This window comes from Ornithodoros turicata, chromosome 2, assembly GCF_037126465.1.
Source record: "Ornithodoros turicata isolate Travis chromosome 2, ASM3712646v1, whole genome shotgun sequence".
Classification (NCBI taxonomy): domain Eukaryota; kingdom Metazoa; phylum Arthropoda; class Arachnida; order Ixodida; family Argasidae; genus Ornithodoros; species Ornithodoros turicata.
The window spans coordinates 73,817,334-73,840,979 of record NC_088202.1 but is presented as its reverse complement, the minus strand read 5'-3'; the positions used below and the strand labels follow the sequence as shown (position 1 = coordinate 73,840,979).

Below are 23,646 nucleotides of genomic sequence, written 5' to 3'. Positions count from 1 at the left end.
TCGGCGTACCCCGCGCCGCTGAAACGCGCATGGTGGTGGCAGAGGCCCGCGAGCTGCCAGTAGAGGTCTTACGTCTCAGAGAAACTGTGCGCCATTATCTACGCCTCGTCGCGGAACACCGTCGTCACCCCTTGGTTTCGAAGCTCAAAAGGCGGAGGCAGAGCAACATTTCTCGCTGCATCGCTGCTGTAAAGCCCTTGCTACCGGCTTTTGTTGGAAGCTCAGTCGTCTCCAGGTCCCCTCCGTGGGTCTTTTCGATACCTTCGATCTCCACTACCATTCCTGGGCTCAAGAGCAAGAGGGATCACGTTGCAGCACCCGTGTTGAAACAACTTGCGTTAGACATGATGCAGTGCCGTTACCCTTCGCACACTGCAGTATTCACAGATGGGTCGACCAACTTACACGGCTCCGCTGCTGCCTTTACAATCCCGACTATGTTGTGCCACGCATACCGTCTCTCGCACCGCACCTCATCTACGTCTGCAGAGTTGCATGCCATTTTGTTCTTCCTCAAGCACATTGCATCAGCCGCTATCAGCAGCTGGGTGATATACTGCGACTCCAAGGCAGCTCTCCAGTGTATAGCGAACATGGGTATCCGTGGATCACTTGCGCCTGTGGTGGTGGACATACTGGAGGAACTAAGCCGTCTTGAGATCAGCGGGCACTCTCTCTACTTCCAGTGGGTTCCTGCCCACTGCGGCATCCGCGGCAATGAAGAGGCTGACGAGGCTGCAGCAGCTGCGTATCATTCCCGATTAAGTGTGCGGATTACCCTTCCCAAAGGCGACAGGCGAACCTTCCTAAATGATGTGGTGAGGCCACTCGCACGTGCACAATGGTCTCGAGACGTTCCATCAAGAGTTCTGATGCGTGAAGTGAACCCTGACTTTGGCTTCATCATGTCTTCTCGTGTGCCTCGCCATTTTGCGTCGCTGATACACAGGCTTCGTCTTGGGGTTGCATTCACCCTCCATTTCAAGCATCTGATCGGCCGCTCTGACTCGATGCTCTGCTCTCGCTGTGCTGTTTTCGCGGATACCAAGCATGTGCTCCTCGACTGCCATCTATACACCTCCCAAAGAGCAGCTTATACAGTGTCGCCTGCAGTCGATCACGGCCGCACCATTCACATTGGCAACCATTCTCGGCCCTTGGTCTAACCACACTGAAAATCGTCAAGTTCTTGAGTATTTCAAGATTTTTCTCCGGGACACTGGTCTCCTCTCTACCCTATGATCTGCCTGCGTACCTGTGTGTTGTGTGTGTGTTTTTGTATGCTGTGGTTTTGCCTACCGTTCTGATGTCTTACTGACTCCACTGACTATCCCTATTTAGCATCGTTCATCACCTCATCATCAGGACACATCACATCCTGCCCCATTGTGTCTTGGGGTAGTGGGCCGCACCTTACGTGGCGAATTTCCCCATTCATTATCATTAACTTATTTATTGTTGTTGTTGAGGAGGCGGAGCGGCGGGGCATCTAGCGCTCGCTCAGGGCTCGAGAAAACGAATTTGCAAAGTCCCGTTACCGGCGAATGGCCGATGGCTGATCCAGCACTGGCCGTGGATGGAAACAAACGATTTGCTGCCGATTTTCATGAGTATACGAAGGCGGAAAAATGGAACAGTCCTGTTACCGGCGGATAGCCGAGGGCTCATCCAGCGCGAGTTCTGGGTACAAGAGCGATTTTACGGTAAAGTCCCGTACGATGACGCTCGAGTTCTCATACATCTCTAATCATCTTATTTTACTACATATAACGGGACCTCTCGAGCCCGTAGAGCCCGCTGTTCCAGAGTAGCTCATGCTGACTGACACTGACAGCACCCTCGCTGGATACAGGAAAACGATTTGCCGTCGGGACCTGAGGAGGCAGCGGCGGGGCATCTAGCGCTCTCTCTGGGCTTGAGAAAAAGAATCAGCAAAGTCCCGTTACCGGCGAATGTCCGAGGGCTCATCCAGCACTGGCTGTGGATGGAAAGAAACGATTTGCCGTCGATTTTCAGGAGTATACGAAGGCGGAAAAATGGTAAAGTCCCGTTACCAGCGAATGGCCGAGGGCTCATACAGCGCGAGTTCTGGGTACAAGAGCGGTTTTACGGTAAAATCCAGTACGATGACGCTCGAGTGCTTATACAGCTCTAATCATCTTATTTTACTACATATAAGGGGACCTCTCGATCCCGCAGAACCCGCCGTACCAGCGCAGCTTATGCTGACTGACTGCACCCTCGCTGGATGCAGAAAAAATGATTTGCCGTCTGGCCTTGTGGAGGTGGAGAGGCGGAGCACCTAGCGCTCGCTCTGGGCGCGAAAAAACGAATTGGCTAAGTCCCGTTACCGTCGAATGGCCGAGGGCTCATCCAGCACTGGCTGTGGATGGAAAGAAACGATATGCCGTCGATTTTCAGGAGTATACGAAGGCGGAAAAATGGTAAAGTCCCGTTACCAGCGAATGGCCGAGGGCTCATACAGCGCGAGTTCTGGGTACAAGAGCGGTTTTACGGTAAAATCCAGTACGATGACGCTCGAGTGCTTATACAGCTCTAATCATCTTATTTTACTACATATAAGGGGACCTCTCGATCCCGCAGAACCCGCCGTACCAGCGCAGCTTATGCTGACTGACTGCACCCTCGCTGGATGCAGAAAAAATGATTTGCCGTCTGGCCTTGTGGAGGTGGAGAGGCGGAGCACCTAGCGCTCGCTCTGGGCGCGAAAAAACGAATTGGCTAAGTCCCGTTACCGTCGAATGGCCGAGGGCTCATCCAGCACTGGCTGTGGATGGAAAGAAACGATATGCCGTCGATTTTCAGGAGTATACGAAGGCGGAAAAATGGTAAAGTCCCGTTACCAGCAAGTAGTCGAGGGCTCATCGAGCACTGGCTGTGGATGGAAAGAAACGATTTGCAGTCGATTTTCAGGAGTATACGAAGGAGGAAAAACGGGAAAGGCCCATTAGCAGCGAATGGCCGAGGGCTCGTCCAACACTTGCTCTGGATGGAAACCAACGATTTGCCGTCGATTTTCAGGAGTATACGAAGGCGGAAAAACGGCAAAGTCCCGTTACCGGTGTATAGCCGAGGGCTCATTCAGCGCGAGTTCTGGGTACAAGAGCGGTTTTACGGTAAAATCCCGTACGATGACGATCGAGCGCTTATACAGCTCTAATCATCTTATTTTACTACATATAAGGGGACCTCTCGATCCCGCAGAACCCGCCGTACCAGCGCAGCTTATGCTGACTGACTGCACCCTCGCTGGTTGCAGGAAAATGATTTGCCGTCTGGCCTTGTGGAGTCGGAGCGGCGGGGCACCTAGCGCTCGCTCTGGGCGCGAAAAAACGAATTGGCTAAGTCTCGTTACTGTCGAATGGCCGAGGGCTCATCCAGCACTGGCTGTGGATGGAAAGAAACGATTTGCCGTCGGTTTTCAGGAGTATACGAAGGCGGAAAAACGGGAAAGGCCCATTAGCAGCGAATGGCCGAGGGCTCGTCCAACACTGGCTGTGGATGGAAACCAACGATTTGCAGTCGATTTTCAGGAGTATACTTAGGCGGAAAAACGGCAAAGTCCCGTTACCAGCGAATGGCCGAGGGCTTATTCAGCGCGAGTTCTGGGTACAAGAGCGATTTTACAGTAAAATCCCGTATGATGACTCTCGAGTGCTTATACAGTTCTAATCATCTTATTTTACTACATAAAAGGGGACATATCGAGCCCGTAGAGCCCACCGTTCCAGCGTAGCTTATGCTGACTAACTGCACCCTCGCTAGATGCAGAAAAATGATTTGCCGTCTGGCCTTGTCGAGGTGAAGTGGCGGAGCACCTAGCGCTCGCTCGGGCGCGAAAAAACGAATTAGCTAAGTCCCGTTACCGTCGAATGGCCGAGTGGATGGAAACAAACGATTTGCTGCCGATTTTCAGGAGTACACGAAGGCGAAAAAATGGAACAGTCCCGTACCGGCGAATAGCCGAGGGCTCATCCATGCAGCGCGAGTTCTGGGTACAAGAGCGATTTTATGGTAAAATGCCGTATGATGACGTTCGAGTGCTTCAACAGCTCTAATAATCTTATTTTACTACATATAAGGGGACCTCTCGAGTCCGCGGAGCCCGCCGTACCAGCGTAGCTTATGCTGACTGACTGCACACTCGCTGGATGCAGAAAAATGATTTGCCGTCTGGCCTTGTGGAGTCGGAGCGGCGCAGCACCTAGCGCTCGCTCTGGGCGCGAAAAAACGAATTGGCTAAGTCTCGTTACTGTCGAATGGCCGAGGGCTCATCCAGCACTGGCTGTGGATGGAAAGAAACGATTTGCCGTCGATTTTCAGGAGTATATACGATGGCGGAAAAATGGTAAAGTCCCGTTACCGGCGAGTACACTCTTAGAAATGAACTTCACCGCATAGCACGCTCCTAGCCAGCCATCGTCTCGAATGATATCGTTATCTGCCCTGATTTGTTGAACACGGGAGGCGTAGGCCTTTTTTGTGACAATTATGAACAGCATAAGTGTCACAAAAAAGGCGTACGCCTCCCGTTTTCAACAAATCAGGGCAGATAATGATATCATTCGAGATTATGGTTGGCTAGGAGCGTGCTATGCGGTGAAGTTCATTTCTAAGAGTGTAGTCGAGGGCTCATCCAGCACTGGCTGTGGATGGAAAGAAACGATTTGCCGTCGATTTTCAGGAGTATACGAAGGCGAAAAAACGGGAAAGGCCCATTAGCAGCGAATGGCCGAGGGCTCGTCCAACACTGGCTGTGGACAGAAACAAAGGATTTGCCGTCGAATTTCAGGAGTATACAAAGGAGGAAAAATGGTAAAGTCCCGTTACCAGCGAATGGCCGAGGGCTCATCCACAAATGACCCGCTTCAGTGGCAGATTTTTCTCTAAACGGTGTCCACTGAAGGTCCCAAAAGGGGTAGTACCCATTTTAATGCCGATAGCGCCCTGCTTTAGAAGTTATGTTTTCTTACGAAACTCATTTGAATTTGTATTTAGACAATGAGCGCCTCCCACTCATTCACACGGTGAGCAGCCTGTAGGTGGTATTGGACAGATACTGGTAAAAAAAGAAAGTTCGTCGATGGGTGCACCCATTCGCGAATTATTTAGCCCGGGGATTTAACTGAGACACTCGGTACACTCTTAAAAATGAGGTGGTGGTGGTGGTGGTGGTGGTGGTGGTGGTGATAGGGCTTGCCGTTGTCGGCCTCACGTATGTGGGCAACGTCACGACTCACGCCCTGGGGGAATGTGCGTCCTGGGCCTGATATCGTTATCTGCCCTGATTTGTTGAAAACGGGAGGCGTACGCCTTTTTTGTGACACTTATGCTGTTCATAATTGTCACAAAAAAGGCGTACGCCAGCCGTTTTCAACAAATCAGGGCAGATAACGATACCATTCCAAATGGTGGTTGGATAGTAGCGTGTTATGCGGTGATGTTCATTTTTAAGAGTGCTATATTTTGTTTTTCAAGGAGCAAGAAGTCGGCCTGTGCTGACTAACCTTTCCTCCCTTTCTATGTTTGCAATAAACGTATCCCCTCCCCTTCCCAATAAGCTCGATCGCTAGAAAACATGTGGCTCTCCGACGCGAACGCCCTTTCCCTCTTTTTGCACTCGAGAAGTGCGTGCACTCTTAAAAATGAACTTCACCACATAGCACGCTCCTAGCCAACCATCATCGGGAATGATATCTTTATCTGCCCCGATTTGTTCAAAACGGTAGGCGTACGCCTTTTTTGTTACACTTATGCTGTTCAGAATTGTCACAGAAAAGGCGTACGCCTCCCGTTTTCAACAAATCAGAGCAGATAACGATATCATTCGAGATGATGGTTGGCTAGGAGCGTGCTATGCGGTGAAGTTAATTTTTAAGAGTGTGGTTTCAGTTTCGGCTCATTTGCATAGCAAAATTTGGTGATATATATCTTAAAGTATGCGCTCGTTATTTTTAAAAAGAGGATGGATTTAATAGCTGACTCTAATTCTGCTATCTCACATTTCCGCGAAGACATCTAATTCATAAGGCAAATAATGAAGTTTAACGAAGGCATACCTTAGACAAATTAGTCATCCAGTAGGTACGTGCTCTTTGCCACAGGATGTACTCGTGGCCGGATGACCCACCCGTGAAAACCGCATATAGGTAGCTCTCGCAGCTTTATTATAAAATTATGTAAATGATAATTTAAAAACAACGCTCTGTATAACGTGACTTGCCATGCTGATTCATCCTTACGTTGAGCGTTGCAAGCAGTTGCGAACGAGGTGTTCGCATTCTTCTGAGTATCAGAGGTACAGTCAGCGCCCAAGATACACAAGCACAATGAAGTACACGCAGTGAAGCTTTCACCTGTTTACTGACACAAGCTTTCATGCAGTGGACTGCATTTCATCAGGTGTAAAAAACAGAAGAAAAAAAAACTTCTGAATAGAAAGAAAATGAAAGATTGAATACCGTTCCCGGGATTAAATTATCTTTATGTTTAACGATGAGACGATCGTACATAAAATGAGCTAGTCCTATCAGCTATCCTTCACAAACCGTGTACTGAACTAGCGTCACTACATAAAAGCTTATTTAGTGAATATACTATACCTAACCACCAAACAAACCGCGCGTGCTCGTCAGGACTAAACTAATATTTACACAGAAGGCGTACGCCTCCAGTATGCGAGAGAGCACTAATGCGAGCGAGTTGGTTTGACCGTCCTGTCTTCTTTCCGCGTCATGTTGGCTCCAGTATGCCACACGCGTGTGTCAGCTCGAATCCTGAAGTGTGCCTTTTCATCTACACATCCTTTCCTTCTATAAAGAGCTTGAATTCATAACGCTTTTGAATATTTTTTGCTGTTCATTGTGCAGTATACAGTTTATGCCTGACCAAATGACGTTTTAACGAGCAAACCTGGGCAAGACCAAGGCAACTCAAAGAAGGATCGGTGTTCAATTGCGGCAAAATTCAGAGGCGGCAAAATCACATTGAACATGATGTCTAAACTCTATATATTGTTCCCCACACTCCAGCCAAATCAAAAATAGCGCCCGGAACTCGATAGGCGATAGAGCAGGGATCGGAACCAACCGTTATTTGGGGCTTTCAGTTCGGGATCGGGTTTAAGCACATCGGTTGGTTCAAGATCTCTTCGGGAGAAGAAAAATAGCAGTTAAACCGGCTCGTCGAAGCTAAATTTTGGGTTGATTAATTGATTTCCGCTGAAATCAAGCGTGACTTCGGTCGTGTTGAGTATTCGAAAAGTGAATTCTACACTGTTAAAACAAAGCTTCACCATATGACATACCTCTATCACTCCTGATTTGTGGAAAGTGCGGGGCGTACGCTTTTTTGTGACAATTAACATTCCTGCATAAGTGTCACAAAAAAGGCGTACGACTCCCGTTTTCAACAAGTCAGGGGAGAGAACGATGTCACTCCGGCTGATGGTTGGCTGGAGCGTGCTATGTGGTGAAGTTCATTTTTAAGAGCGTAGTGCAGCAGAGGGACTGTCACAGCACAACAGCATATTGACGTGGAATGATTGGACAACTTACACTCTAAAAACAGAGCTTCACCGCATAACACGCTGTGCGCCAGCCACTGCCACGAATGATATATGGTTATCGCTTCTGATTCGAAGAGAGGGAGGGGGGGGGGCGTACGCCTTTTTGTGGCAATTACCATATATCCAAATTGCCACAGAAAGTCGTACGTCCTCCTCTCTCGTCAAATCAGATGCCCCATGATTCGTCGCATTGGTTGGCGCACGGCGTGATATGCAGTGAATTTCTGCTTTAGGGTGTACGTGAAAGAGTGAACTGTCTTCGTGTGGGGAGCCGACCGTTATTTTCGTATGGTTCCAAATGAGACTTTCCGAATTTCAGATACACTATTCGCCAGAAGAGCCACACGTAGCACAACTACCACAATCTGAAGGTAACTCAGGTAGCACCAGTCTTCTACGTTAAACGCTTCTGCCCCAGCGATCCAATTACCCGATGCCAAATTCTTCTCAACTCGCTTCCCCCCACATGTGATATTTTCCACACCTCAAGCGCATCCCTTAAACGCGACGTTATTTCTTTCCTTCATCAGTGAATTTTCAATCGTGATATTCTTTCCTTTGTTTTGTACAGTATATCGTCTCATTCCATCTTATTACTTATGTGCTGCGCGTAATCTATGTATTGTAGTTTTGTTGCTGATATTTCATTGCATGTACTGCGTGGTATACTTGTCTGTAAATATGTAAGTAAGTATGCGTGTCATGTAGTTTTGTTGCTGATGTTTCATCGCGTGTACTGCGTGGTATATTTGTCTGTAAATATGTAAGTACGTATGCCTGTTATGTTTGTAATGTACCTCTGCTAGTATCCCACTGTATATGTATTATATATATATGTCTGTACATAATTATTTGTGCGTTTATGTCTGTATTGTATCCACTGTGAGTTATGTGTATTGTGTGCGCCAACACCATGGCCTTAGCGGCCGTCCTTGGGCACTAATAAAAATTATTATTATTATTATTATTTGAACGGTCTAGTATTGAAGTAGTATTCTAGTATCAACTTGTTTATTGTAAACGGGTTCGATTTGTCTTCTAATAGCACTTTCAACACATAGTTCAACGAATGGATCACACTGTCTCGAAATATTGAATGCTACAACAATGACTAAATTTATTTTGGTGCTAACGCGCGTGAATCGTTACTTGAACAGTTTCGGGAAGGGGTAGCTTCAGCATTATACAGGGTGTCCCAGCTAAGTATATACAGATTTTTTTTAAATATATATAACACTTTTTCCAAGATGAAATCAATTGCAATATAGCATATGCTGAAGGACACTCCCTAGGAGGGCATTAGCAAAGTCCAAAGGCAATGTCTTAATTAATTTTCATTAATTAACTTGTTAATTATAAAATCTACAAAGTTGTCCCAATGAGGACATCTGTTCCTTTCGGTCACCTGATATCGTAGCCGTTTTCAGAACAAAAATCCGTTCCATAGATCGCCCGCAAAAAATTGGTGAACGAACGCCATTTTTTTCTTTATTTTGTTCATTGCGCATCTTCGTCGACGCGTATTTCCTTCATCCCCAACGTGAGAGGGTGAAGGAGCACAGTGCCGCCTCATGCGTCGAAGATGAGCTTTAACTTGCGGAAACAAAACAAAAACAAATGTATCGGGTGACTCTATCGGAACTGGCCTTACCTTGGGTTGCATGTTCTGTTTCATTTTAATCTTTTTCCAGGACACGAGAGGCGATAGTGTGCTCTTTCTCCCTCTCACATTGGGGATGAAGGAAAGATGCGTCTTCTAAGAAGTGCAATGAACAAAATAAAGAAAAAATGGCGTTCCTTCACGAATTTTTTGCGGGCGATCTATCGAACGGATTTTTGTTCTGGAAACGGCTACGATATCAGGTGACCGAAAGGAACAGATGTTCTCATTGGGACAACTTTGTAGCTTTTATAATTAACAAGTTAATTCATGAAAGTCAATTAAGACATTGCTTTTGGACTTTGCTAATGCCCTCCTAGGGAGTGCCCTTCAGCATATGCTATATTGCAATTGATTTCATCTTGGAAGAAGTGTTATATATATTTTTTAAAAATCTGTATACACTGACTTAGCTGGGACACCCTGTATATTTCAGGTATATTTGGTTCAACAGGTGAAAACGTAATTTTCGGTTCTGTTGAGCTCTGGTTCAGCAACAACAACAACAAAGTAAAGGTTCGTAGCGGTTTATAGTCCAGGTGCTCCAGTTCTGATCCCTGCGATAGGGATGGTTGCTCTCTGGGGCCGGACTCATTTCTTGCCCTCGGTCAGCTAGAATTCCCCTTGCTTCGGCAGAACCACACACTACCCTGACAGACGGTCCAGTTCCGCGGCGTGCTCAGCACCGACACACTCGATACTTGGCCGTCAACAGCCTAAAAGCTCAAGAGGGCTCCTCAAATAAAAGCTCTAATACAGCGTCACGTGTCGTCATACTGGACATGCTCGGCATACCATTCATATTACTTTTACCACTTCGACCACACTTTCTGAGAAAATTTCCCAAGGCTCAGGCGTCAATCCTGATATTCGGGGAAGCCTTCAAGCGTTGCGATGTCACTATTTTTTAGCACCTGCTCTACTTGTGCACCAGTCCTTTCTATGAGAGTTCACAAGGCACCTTCTCAATGACTTTCAAACATGCGCGTGATTGTAAATTCACCTATACGTGCAAATGAATAACTCGAGAAATGTGGAGAACACAAACTGCGGCCAGTAGACTGCGAACTCTTCTTCAACTGGTGAAATGTCTGGAAAAATGCAACAGGAGGGTAACGAACAACAGTCTCCCAGCGAGTGAAGATGTAGCACTGCTGTTGCAGATCTGCTTCGTGGTCAGCTTGGTTATATCTCTTCCTAGCAGCGATGAGGGTTCCCCGCACGTCACACCACTGATGCCTCGGCGACGAACCCAGTTGAGGAACTCTCCCTTACCCAACGTACAGTCGCACTGGATTTCTGGAAAGGAAAGCCGTAGAGACGCTCGAAAAATCTTCAAAATGATTTCCGTAAACCACCGAGTTTTTTGCATGAATGTCAAATCTTGACGCTACACAAACAGATTTGCCTCATTCAACCAGAAGGAGACGAATACGTTTGAGCGGCATGAGCTGATCACATCACATCACATCCTGTACGAAGCATATCTGGGTAATGGTAATTGCACTGTTAAAAATGAACTTCACCACATGGCACGCTCCTATCCAAACATTATCCCGAATGACAGAGTTCCCTTTCAGGGACTGAAACCGGAATGGAACCGAAAACCGCTAGGAACCCAAATTCTTTCAAGAACCGTAGCGCCATCGGCAATTAACAGAAACCGTAACCTGAACCGAAAAATTTGATTTCGGTTACCGGTTCATCTGAGTCGGTTCTTTAGCTGCGATATCTGTATCGCTCTACAACTCTGATTAGTGGTGTAGTATGTGCTTCTATTAAAGTATCTCTTCGTCATGTGTTTTGTCATTCGGAAGTTGTGTAAATAACATACCATCTTATAGGCGCTTGGACCCATAACCGGATGACATCGTTGTTGCGTACATCCGTTGTACGTAGTTACGAACTGTATTATTGTGATCATTTAAGTTACCGAGAGTTGCACGTTGTTGCATCTGTTTGCTTAAACCCTGAACGCAAGCAGTTTTTCTTGCCTTGTAGTTGGTTACAGCAGGTGCAAAATGAATGTGCACGAGACAATACAAATTATTTTATGGGGAATGTCGCAAACGGCAAAAGTGCGTCGAAGATGTATATGGCACTGCACCACCCTTTCGGAGCGCAACCTATAAATATGTTCATTTTTAACCGTTTGCACGGTTTGCATCAACGCAGCCTGCAGATACATCCCAGAGAGAGAGAGATAGAGAGAAAGATTCAAGGGTTTGGTTACCGGTAACCGCAAATATTAGAGAGTTTTAGTACATCGCACGCTATTGCCTTTGCGTACGTAAGAGATACCGTTGGTGGTTCTGCGCACGCCCATAAGAGAAAGAGAGCTTCGCGCAGTGCGCAGAACCACCAACGCTATCCCTTACGTACGCAAAAGCGATAGCGCACGGTACACTAAAACTCTCTATTAAAACGGCGAATCCCGTAACCGAACCTATATTCGTTTCGGTTTCAGTCCCTGTTCTCTGCCCTGATTTGTTGAAAACGGAAGGCATACGCCTTTTCTGTGACACCTATGTAGTACATAATTGTCATAAAAAATGCGCACTCCTCCCGTTTTCAACAAATCAGGGCAGGGATCGTTGTCATTCGGGAAGATGGCTGGCTAGAAGCGTGCTATGCGGTGAAGCTCTGCTTTTAGAGCGATGGAGTAGACTTGCACGTATACACTTGTCAGACTATTCGTGTCTTGCATCTGTGCCTTACCGCACCTTTTGTTTGTTTATCATTGTACACTGTGCGGAGGGGTTGGCAACAGAATTTACCGAATGATATGGAATGGGGAATGCCACATTCTATAGTTGTAACCTAAAGAGATGAAGGTGCTGTTGTAAGGTCGGCTGGTGCAGAGAGAAGTCACGAAGGTGGTGCCGGATATTCGTAGGGAATCTGGGGTAGCAAATCACGATGCTTCCTCCGGGGGTTTCTCTCTGGACTATAGTTGACCCGTTTGCTGACAGGCATAGAATGCGACTTACTATTCATGACGAGCCTTTCGATATGCTTCAGCGTGGACTGAAGCACCAGCGCTTCTTGGTCGTTGACGACTTCGATAGGATTCTCAAAAAGATCAAGTTCAACAAGGTACGGCAGTTTGGTAACAGCACTTGGTATTTGTGTCAGGTGATTGTGACGAAGTGTCAGCAAGGTCAGATTGAGTGACATGAAGGCATTCTCTTTTACTGTCACGAGGTTGGCTCCATTGACTCCGACTTCCTCGAGGTGAACCAAGTTCTCGAACATTTCTCTGTCAATCTGCAACGCCAACAGGAAATTAAGTAAATTAAAGGCGCAAGTGCTGCTCTTTGCACCTTTCTCATTTTGTGCGTGGGGGGGGGGGGGGCGGGGGAGGGGTCCGATTTTATATGACCTGCTCTTTAAGACGGTATACACGGTGGTGCCTATATGAGAGTATCCGTGCTTGGCGTCCTCCAGAGAAAGAGGCGCCACCATATCTCTATGACGACATAGAACAACATAATGAAACCCCCGCATGCATGATGTGCCAGTTTCCGAGTCCATTCCCTCGGCGGGAACGTGCTGCCCTTCCAGCATTTTGTGCACATATGTTTTTACGAGCTATAGATAACGGGTGAGTCTATACGCTATAACGGCAGCCGATGACATTACTGCTTTTAATCGGAATCTATCAATATCCTATAAAAACGATGATATACAAGCGACTGGTGCGCTCGTCGTGGAGCAGTTTCTTGACGTGTACTCAGCAGTACGTCGCTAGTTCCAAGAACAGTTTAATTTCTCTTCGGTATATTTGATCTCTCACGAGCCACTCCACCCCCACGGCAACTCTGCTTGGCCCCGTACTGCACCCCAAGCAGTGTGCTAGACGATGTCACAGGTTGGCTATTTCCCTGGCTAACCTTTCCTTTTTCTCCGTAGTTTCTTTACTAAACATGCCCCCCCCCCCCCCAAAGAAAAAAAATCAAACAAAGACAGACCATTATGGTAGTAACTTTTTTTTAGAGTAGGGTGGGGGAGCAGCGCTGACCTGAATTCACGGGAATGAACTGGCAATCGGTGATGTTATAGGTTTCCCATCGTTGGCCTTCCCAAGAATCGCGCAGGAATATACCTTCATCGCTGAACAGCGCGTGTGTGAAGCGTAGAACCTCGTTTTGAATATATGTTTTCAAGCGTCATTGAAAAACTTGATAACCGTATTTAATTTCATAGTGTATATGCAGAACACCTAACAAGATGACCAGAGATACGCATCACTCATGTTCACGGTTAACGCGTAATCGTATCCATTAAAAATCACTGTCAAGTTAACAGGAGTACTACTCAGATAAAGATAAACTGCATACCTGTTGCACAGTTTCGTTATCTAGCCGTACCCTTCTAAGGTTCCTCATTGGTCGTAAAATGTTACCAATGTACACTTGGCCAATTTTGGTGTTGTCCAACGTCAGGGTCTCCATGTGCTCGTTGATGTGAGCCGGAAATTCTTTCTTCAATTCCTCGAGGTCAGAGTCTCGAACCTGAGCAAAAGTCATGACGGCATGGCAAGGACGTCCGTATCGTACACTTGACTGTACTTGCTTTTTACAAAAATAACATGGTTTCACGGCTACCACTCTGATGGTCCTATAGCTCCGCGAGTCTCTATGATTCCCATGCACTGTCTGCGGATCTCAATCATCCACTCAATTTAATGAAGATATTCTCACCTGCATTTCGTACAGAGGAATGTTGCTCTCCGTAACCCGCTCCAGGTCCGAGTAGAGCGTATTGGCATGAGTAGCCACACAGCGCAGTATGAGGCGGTCATGAGGCCCAACCTCACACTGGCATTCTTCGCCCAGCATGGTCAGCTGGTTGCAAAGTGTTGCTCCGCCGCGGTCGCATGTCACGGTGAACATCATCCATGCCAATAGCAAGCACTGCCAACATCCGGAAGTCTACAGAAGGAGAGGTGTACAGTACAGTGCCTTGAAACTGGTTAATAACGCAAACACGATTACTACAGGGTGTCTTTTTTTTATATACAGATTTTTCATTAAAAAAAAACACTACAAGAGCTATAGACAAGGGGGGGGATTTTGCGTCCTGGGCAGACTTCACATGGAACTGTGGCAACATTTGTCTTAAAGCATCTGAGGAAAACCCAGTGAAAACACCCTGACAGCACAGCCGGTGTCACTTCCCAGTCTCGGCTTGAAACGCCATCATCGTAGGAAGAGCACAACGTTCCACGAACAATCGAATGGGCGAACTGCTTGCTTGGCCGAGCGATCTTCCTTCCGAACGTTGCCCTAGGAGGACCGTGCCTCCTGGGCCAACTTCATAGGGAACCTTACCGACAGCCGAGGGGAATCCAGCGTATACATCCAAGGCAGCCGGGTCACCTCCCAGTTTCGATTATCTTAGCCACTAAGTCACGGTAGCAAGGTAAATTCGGCGAATTGGGAATGGGCATGCCGGTCATTCGGCCGGTTGGTACAGCACATTTGGAGTTCAAAGGTTTAAGGCTGTCTTCCGGCCTTCAATGCATTCGGCGAGTTGGGATTCGGCAGATTGGGAAGACACTAAACAGGTCGCATGCTTTTCGTTTTTCATTGACATGCCTCGCAACCTGAGCGTCAACAGCGTCTAAATAGCGTAGAGCGTCAAAAATAAAGTTGTTGTTGAGCGTCAAATTTTGGGAATTCTTCTGTACTTCCGCAACCTCCCTAGAAATGTGAATAACGAAAAGCTGTCGAACATGAAGATAGTATCGTGAACACCGACCCAATATTTACCGCAAGGCAACGCAAAATTTGTTCAATAGAAAATACATCGGACAGCGTAAGTGGTATTCCACTTGATATAATTCTGAGGCAGGACAGCAGTATGTAGTGTTGACACGTAACAGCCCTGCAATAAACTGCAAGTACAGATAAATAAATAAATGTGTGACGTCACCAATATGTACGCATTTGTTGCCTCGAAACACACGATGTGAAGGTCAAGGGATGACAAGCATGTTTTCTAATCGCACAGGATTCGAAACTCGAGATTTTCATCAAAGTGACTTCTCGTGAACCACTCACGACCATTTCAGACGGTGGGTAACACTCATGCAGGTCATTCAGCAACCCATTCACAGTTAGAGGGAAATTTTTGCCACCAAGACCGCTGAGGAAGTTGGAGCTGTCGTAGCTGAGGAGTTCAGAGCTCACATCGGCATAATGGTTTTAGAGAAGGTTTGTAGTCGGCTTTTAGTCGCATACGTATTCGTGCTAACCGGAAAAGTCGTATTGCCAACTGTAGGATGGGACAAACGAAAGCTTGCCCACATCACATTTAAAAAATAGTACTGCTCTCGCCCTAAAAACGAAGCCAAGCTTCACACACACAACCAAGCTTCAGAGTGCTTGGTCACCGTTCTTTCTCTGCCGTTGAGTCAAGGGCGTTTCTGTCCTGCTTTGCTATAACCTTCTAATATGATGGTGTTTTTTCTTGGTTTCATTGGAAGAGGAGAGTGTGTGTGGAGTGTGGCAGAGAAGACAAGGCAGTAATATGAACGAGCGTGCACCAATATAATAAATTAACACGTGCTGCTGCCTCACTCAATAAACGACATGAGGTTGTTCGCAGAAAAACATAAAGACAGTGTATCAGCATCTTTCGAATCGTTCGTTCTAATGACTTGAGATTTGACAAATCAGCTCTAATCTAACACCCAAGCAATCGCACAAGCTACTTGGAGTAACAACGCTAGGCAGGCGGAACAACGGGGGTGTCCCAGAAAACGTGTCATTGAATTATAATAAAAAAACTACGCCACCGAGAATCATGCGGTCAACGGCATTTGTTCTTATTAGGTTTTTGCAACCTCCTGATGTGAATGTCACGTATCGTAAGTTTAATTATGTAAATATTTGTGAACTGAACTCGGAAATTTGCCAAGTAAAGGTCACTTTTTTACTCCACCACTATGAAGAGCGTGCCGAATTCACTCAAATTCATGATAATCCAATCGGAAAAAATAGCCGAATATCATGCTTTTCGGAGCACCGGACCATAACGCGCGATGACTTTTTGAGCGCAATCGCTCTCAGTCCGACGAAAGGAGGTTCGAAAGCCAGCCTACAGAGTGATAGTAGAAAAAGTAACAGTTCCTAAAATTGGGAGAGAGAAAGCATTATCCCAGCGAGCCAAGTTTACGTTATCTCTTTCTGCGATGCCGGGGTGGGCTGGGTTTCACGTGTCCTCCCAATCTGCCGAATCCCAACTCGCCGAATGCTTTGAAGGCCGGGAGACAGCCGTAATCCCTTGACCTCCAAATGTGCTGGTTCGACTGGCCGAATGACCGATATGTCCCTTCCCAATTCGCCGAATTTACCTTACCACCGTGACTTAGTAGCTAAGACCATCGCCTTCCACATCAAAATTGGGAGGTGACCCGACTGCGCTGTCTGGATGTTTTCTCTGGGTTCTCCTTAGATGTTGGTAAGGTTGCCTATGAAGGTGGCCCAGGGCGCACTGTCCTCCCAGCAGGGCCAGTGAGAGAAATTACAGACCCCGTGGATGCAAGACTACGGAGTCCTGCCCGTACCCCCTCCTCACGTCCCCTGGTGTTTGCAGCTGTCGGGCATTGGGTCGGGCAGGCCCGTGATGAGCCCTGGGGCTCCATTCCCCCCCCCCCCCTCTCGCCGGTCCTACCTCCCAGTGTAACTTGTCTTCGGCCGCACCGGCAGGCAGAACGCTATGTAACTAACACGCCGTAAATCAACCAATTCGATTGTTCATGGGACGTTCTGTCCTTCCTACGTTCATCTCTCATGGGACTTTCCATTGCCCTGACAAGCGTTACGCTTTCGCTGTAATTGGTTAATAAGTGATTATAGAGGAGGGGGGGGGGGATATGTTTAATAGCGTGAAAAAAAAAACGGAAATGTCAGCCAGGCTATTGCCAGCTTGCTATTCCGAAAAAGAAACTGAAAGGAAGGGAGGGAAGGAAAGAAAAAGAAAGGAACTGAAAAATAAACAAATAGAAAAATGAAGAAAGGAACTGAGATTATAGAGGGTTTCAAAACCATCCTCATAGCCAGCGACAACGGTACTACGATAGGACCTCTCACGATAGTGACGCAGAGCTTACGGCTTCTAGGTTCAGGAGCCGAAATAAAATACCTTTAATATATTTAAATGAAAAGCACAGAAAATTTAACGGACTGAAATGTCTCGAAGAGATATTTTTCTTACTCTAAATGAACAAATTACCAAACAGCACACATACTGTTAATGAAATAATGTCGAGAATCTTTCAACATAATTTCTAATTTCAATCTTTTTTAATTTTTTAATTAATTTTCTCCAATGGGATATCTCCTGAATGTCCCTGTCAATTACCATCAATTTGAGTAAATTAGACACGCTCTTCACATTGGTGGGGTGAAAAAGTGACATTTACTTGGCAAATTTCCGAACATAAAATTTACATAATTAAACTTACGTTAATTAAACTTACGTTACACGACATTCACATCAGGAGGTGGCAAAAACCTAGTAAGAACAAATGCCATTGAGCGCATGACTCTAGGTGGTGTAGTTTTTTATTATAATTCAATGACACGTTTTCTGGGACACCCTGTATAGGAAACAAGGAAAACATTTCCGCTAGATTTTGTGTCGTATCTTAGTGTAACTTTAAACGTGAGTGACTGACACGACAGTTCGATGCTTCTCATTTTGTTGGCGAATCTGGCACTATTGCGGAAGCTTGCGCATCCAATTAATCCTTTTCTTGGCGCGGCACAGGCGAAAAGGAGCTCCTGCTTCCGGTCCAGTCCATGGGTAACTGCGGGCAGGCCGCGGGAGCGACGGCATTTTTGGCCATTTTACCTCGTGGACATGGTAACATTCTGAAGTTGAGCATTTCGCGAACATTTCGGTCAAAATAGCATTTAGTACGTGTTGGAGCTCATAACACTACGGTAATAACGGAGCTTGAAGTAACCTTACGTGTAGCTGATGCAGGTAAAGTGGCAGAAAAAGTACTTACGCTTCCCATGTTGGCCAGCTCGTATTTCTGTCTACCACTCCAAAGTCAATCGGTTCCTTATCGGAAGGCCGAACGGTTTGTGTGCAAGATAACAATGGGATCAGAGGTCCTTCTTTCTTTTTTTTCTTCCACTTATCTCGCTCAAGGGCGCCAAACCTTCCATTCGAGAGCGAAGCGCGTCTTATAAATCGCAGTCGCGCAAGCAGAGTAATGTTTGATCTATAGGCCGCTGATGCGGTGTATAACGGGGTGTACTTAGAAATAAAGCGATCGCAATCCCCGTTGCAAAATAAACTACTGTAAATAAATGTTATATAAAAATAAATGTTAAATAAATGCCGTCGACAGAAAACTCCAGCGCACGGCGACCGTGCGCTAGAGTTTTTTGTCGACGGCAGCGGCCCCTCGAGGGGAAACGCGGCGTAATGCCCTGGTACCAGCCAGCAGCGCCTAGCTGTGCTGTGCTAGTTTCGCCGTTCGAAAAGAGCGATTAATTTGAAGCTGCCTGCATTGGAAGTCAAAGGAGAAGATAAAATGCAAACCAATTCTATGTGGTAATCTGCCACGACAACCAAGTTAGTGTGAAAGAGAGGCAACTTGCCGTAAAGTTTTCGTCCTTCTCGCTGTTTTCGGCCCGCCGGTCACATATTTGAGAGAGCGCTTTCACAGCAATCCATCCAACTTCCTGCTCAATCTGTTGTTTCTAACTTGGAACTCATTCCTTGCATTTATTTTTCGGTGACCAGTTGAGCATCACGATGCGGACTTATAGCACAGCAGAGCAGCTGGCGTGAAAAAGTTGCGAAATACACCAATGTAGTTAACAATTAATAGTCCCTTCCTGATAAATATGCACTTCACGTAGATACAGGCCACAAATGCTACACGCTTGTCTGCGCTACACACTGCGCTACACATGTGTCTATGCACACATTGTGAATAGACACGTAATGTTCCACGTGCAAAAAGCTTCCCCCTCTAATACATCTTATGTGTTTCGTATTGCGGAGCAGATGCCCTTTCTACAAACCGCTTCCACACAAGTAGTCTCACGGGTTAATCCGCGCAAAGTATATAGTGAGGCCACTATAGCCACAGCCCAAAGCCGACATATAAAATTCGGGAAACCACCCGTAGGCACCAAAGCTACATACGCGAAGGCGCCGATGCGGCGTCAGTACTAGACCGTTACGCGCGAAATCGCCACGGGTGGCGCTGTCGATCAAGCGACCGCAGCGTCCTCCAGCTATAGTGCACGGTGCCCTACGGGAAACTGCCAACAGCGAACTTGGACGTAACCTGGACATAAAAACGCGATGTCGTGTTTTTAAACGCGGTATATCACAATCGAGCGCTCTCATTGATTTTCCTTGTTTCGAGAACGTGAATTTCGAGATCGGGGATTTCGCAACCGGGAATATCGATATCCTCACGTACAACGCGTAATCCAGTTCATTAGGAAACCAGGCTGGTAACGATGTCACCTAGTTCGGGGCCAGTGGTCGAGGTAACTTTCCCGGGAAGATGGGCAGAAGCGAAGCGAGAAAAAAAAAAAAAAATCGGGAAGGGTTCTACGGGGACTTTACATGGGAGAGACAATGCACTACCAACGGTACGATTTGGGGGGGGGGGGGGGGGTGTTGAACCACAAATCCTCTCTGGCTGAAGGAACGCTGAAAGCAAACCATACACAGGATGTCCCAGAAAACGTGTCATTGAATTATAATAAAAAAACTACACCACCTCGAACCATGCGGTCAAAGGCATTTGTTCTTACTAGCTTTTTGCCACCTCCTGACGTGTGATGACGTAATGGCAGGATCGGCTCGCCGTTGTTAGGCACACAGAAGTGAGTGTCGTCACGACTATAGCAAAAAAAAAAAAAAAGAGAGAGAGAGAAAAGCAAGCAAGAAAGACGGATGGAGGATAGAGGATGAAGGGTGGAGATGCGTAGAGGGTGCATGAGTTCGTCGGGGAGAGCAAAGTCAGAACTTCACCGCATAGCACGTTGTGCGCCAACCACTGCCACGAATGATAGGGTTATCGCTCCGAATTGAAGAGGGAGAGGGGCGCACGCCGTTTTGTAGCAAAAAAGGCATAGCCTCCCGTTTTCATCAAATCAAGGGAGAGAACGTTGTCATTCGGGGTGATCGTTGGCTATACCCCGTTTTCCAGCCAGCCTCGCTCCCAGCGCTTTCGCACCCAGCACATTCCAGCAAGGAGGAAAGCGATACTATGGAGGAAGCATACGACACGTGTGCTTTCCTTCTCTCTGACATGTGCGGTAAACAGTTTTCAGTGCTTCAGTTCACAGTGCTTTCAATATGGCGGCGTCCACGCGGTGAGGTTGACTTTTAAAGGAGCACAGAAAGCGCTCAGTCATGACATTTTTTTCAAATCAAAGCTGTTAACCTGACTGCTAGAACGCACCATGCGAAGTGATTTACTCGACAGATGCATGCATATCGCGGAATTCGATTTAAAAAATCGCGACCGTGCGCAACGGTGGTAATACCTGTGACTAGCTGCCAGAGTTGCTTTGACGTCATCGCGGTGCAACCCGCTAACTGGTTTGCTTGTTTGGAGAAGCGTCGTCTGCTACACAGAGAGAGAACTGGAAGCAGAAACCAAAAAAAAAAAAAAAAGTGCGAAAAGCGCCGACCCCGATTGGAGCGCGGTCTCTCTTGTAACCACGATGACATCACAATCCTCCTCCTCATTTCGGCCTGCAGAGCGAGTCGAGCGGGAACGCACGCGTTGATGTTCGGGGGCGTTTTATTCCAAGAAAAATACTGCGTACAGAGATTTTTTTTGTGTTAGTTGTCACGTCAAGTCACGTCCTTTCATAATTCGCCAGAAACAGAAAATCTTTTGGATGGCTTTCCAACCATCACCCCGAATGAGATCGTTCACTCCAATGTTTTGAGAATGAGAGGCGTACGCCTTTTTGTGACAGTTATAATACTTGTCACAAAAATTCAGTAGCGATCTAGCGATAAATACGAGAAATGCGCATTAAGCGCCATTTCCGGTCCATACTTGACTTCCGGGTATCCACTCCCGATCTAAACCCGACTTCCGGTTGTCCACTTCCCTTCTATACTTGACTTCCGGTATCCACATGCAGTCTAACCTGACTTCCGGTTGTCCATCTCCGGTCTATACTTGACTCCCGGTTCGACACTTTCAATTACTATATGCAAGTTCATTTACTTGACCTTTAACTAGCCTCAGTTACTTTCAATGGCCCTGATTACCCTTTAATTAGCGAAGGTAACCGTAGGTTACGTGAGGTAATCTTCAATTTAATTCCCGTTAATTACGTTCGCTTGCTTTAATTACTCTCAATTCCCCTTTAATTGCCATTAATTACCTTTAATTAAATTTAGTTACCTCCGGCAACCTTAATTACGAGGTGCGTTCAAGTCAGACCGGGACTTTCTGTCTCCTGAGTTAAAGTGTACTAGAACTTTACCTGAGTGTACAAATGGCTCGCGCTAGTTCTTTTTCGTCATTTTCACATGCGACAGGCCTCCGCGTTCACCACATGGTGGTCCAAAGTTTGTGCAAAACAGAAGACACGTGCTGGACAAGATGGCCGACAACGAGGTGAGCGCGCACATCGAACAGCGAATTGTCATGAAGTTTCTGGTGAATGAAGGCGTAAAGTCATCTGAAATTCACAGGAGACTTCAGGCTCAGTATGGCCATGATACACTTAGCCGCAGCAAATCGTTTGAGTGGTGCAAACGGTTCCGAGACGGCCGTACATCAGTGCAGGACGATCCCGGCCGGGGCGGCTCAGAGTCCAGTGTCAGAGTTCCTGAGAACATCCAACTTGTAGAGCGCCTGATCCTCAAGGACCGAAGGATAACATGTCTCGAACTGGCTCGAAAGGCGGACCTTTCTGTGGGAATGTTGAACACTATCATTCATGAACACCTCCAGTTCTGGAAAGTTAGTGCCCGTTGGATCTCGTGGCAGCTCTCCGTGTTTGACAATGCACGCCCGCATACCGCGCATGTCACGACGCGCACTTTACAGGAACTTGGCTGGGAGTTGCTGCCACATCCCCCTTACAGTCCAGACCTCGCCCCCAGCGATTTCCATCTCTTCGGGCCACTGAAGGCGTTCCTTGGGGGCCGCCACTTCAGCTGCGACGACGAGGTCCAGAATGCGGTCCGATCATGGCTGCTACGGGCCGGTAAGGATTTCTACGCTGCTGGCATCCAAGCCCTCGTGAAACGCTGGGACAAGTGCATTAGTGCAGCTGGAGATCACGTTGAAAAATAAAACTAATTTCTCGCCTGTAAGTTCATTTTACTTTTGCGAAAAATGAAAAGTCCCGGTTTGACTTGAACACCCCTCGTACATACATCTTACATTCATAACCTTTAAAGTACACTTTCTCGCTTTAATTGCCTTCAATTACCTCTAATTACATTCAATTACTCTTATCTCTTGCTCTTAATGACCTTCGACTACTTGTTCAAATCATTTACCTCCATTTACATTTACCCTCTTATATCCACTTTACAGGTCCACTTATACCGCTGTCTAGGTGAGGCTTCAACATCTCATACACGGACACACACACACATACAGCTTTTTGCATTTTGACACTTCTAATGTTGACGCATTAAAACAGGGTACGCCCTGCGCTTTCCACAAATCAGGGTTGAGCATGATATGTGCTGCACTTCTGTTTTTGGAGCGTACGAACGTAAACATGAATAGCACATAAGTAACTTCTATGCCCACACTTCTGGTTTGCGCAATCTTTAGACAACTTCTCTGTACGCTTCATAAATTGTCTTCAGCGATATGTGAACACCGGCGGGAGACATTTACCTTCATGCACGTGGATGACAACGCGCGTTTCACGTGTTTTTATTTCTGGGAAGTGGGTGCAGTGTGTCTCCCTACTTCCATCAATTCTTATGTTCCTTCCATACCCTCCTACTTCACACGTGAGGGAATAAAAATTGATTTTCCATAAAAGGGAACAACGGTACAATACAGCAGTTTTCACGGTTCTACTCTATTGTACAATTGACCTGTTTCATATTGAAAATTTCAACAGGGTCGTAGGGACTCCTTGTCTACATAGAACGTTTTACTGCGTCCTTCCACGAAGACGCATCTTAGTTACATCTCTGGTTTCACATGCACTGCACTGATAAGACAGAACTTCACCACATATAGCACACTCCTAGTCAACCACCATTGCGAAAGATGTCTGATTTCATTCCCTGAAATGATCATTCATACCTGATCATTCTGTAGTCATGATTTGTTCAAAACAGGGGGAGGCACCTCCCATTTTCAATAAATCAGGACACAGAATGATATCATTCGGCATGATGGTTGGCTAGG

The 23,646-nt window shown here is 46.6% G+C and overlaps 1 protein-coding gene across 1 annotated transcript; it reads right to left on the bottom strand.

Annotated features, from left to right (window-relative positions):
- Positions 1-9,759: 9,759 nt before the first annotated feature.
- Positions 9,760-18,436, bottom strand: LOC135383715 (uncharacterized). Its single transcript, XM_064613063.1, has 5 exons — positions 18,271-18,436; positions 13,952-14,182; positions 13,589-13,762; positions 12,239-12,515; positions 9,760-10,547 (listed from the first exon to the last, which is right to left on the bottom strand). The coding sequence occupies exons 1-5, from the start codon at positions 18,277-18,279 to the stop codon at positions 10,324-10,326; spliced, it is 915 nt and encodes a 304-aa protein (XP_064469133.1). The 5' UTR covers positions 18,280-18,436; the 3' UTR covers positions 9,760-10,323.
- Positions 18,437-23,646: the final 5,210 nt, after the last annotated feature.

Bases quoted from the DNA above. Each gene is read 5' to 3' on its own strand.
- LOC135383715 (XM_064613063.1), bottom strand. The intron at 13,763-13,951 runs GTGAGAATATCT...ACTTTTGCTCAG, and splicing joins TTCCTCTGTACGAAATGCAG to GTTCGAGACTCTGACCTCGA. The intron at 12,516-13,588 runs GTATGCAGTTTA...TTGGCGTTGCAG, and splicing joins ATAACGAAACTGTGCAACAG to ATTGACAGAGAAATGTTCGA.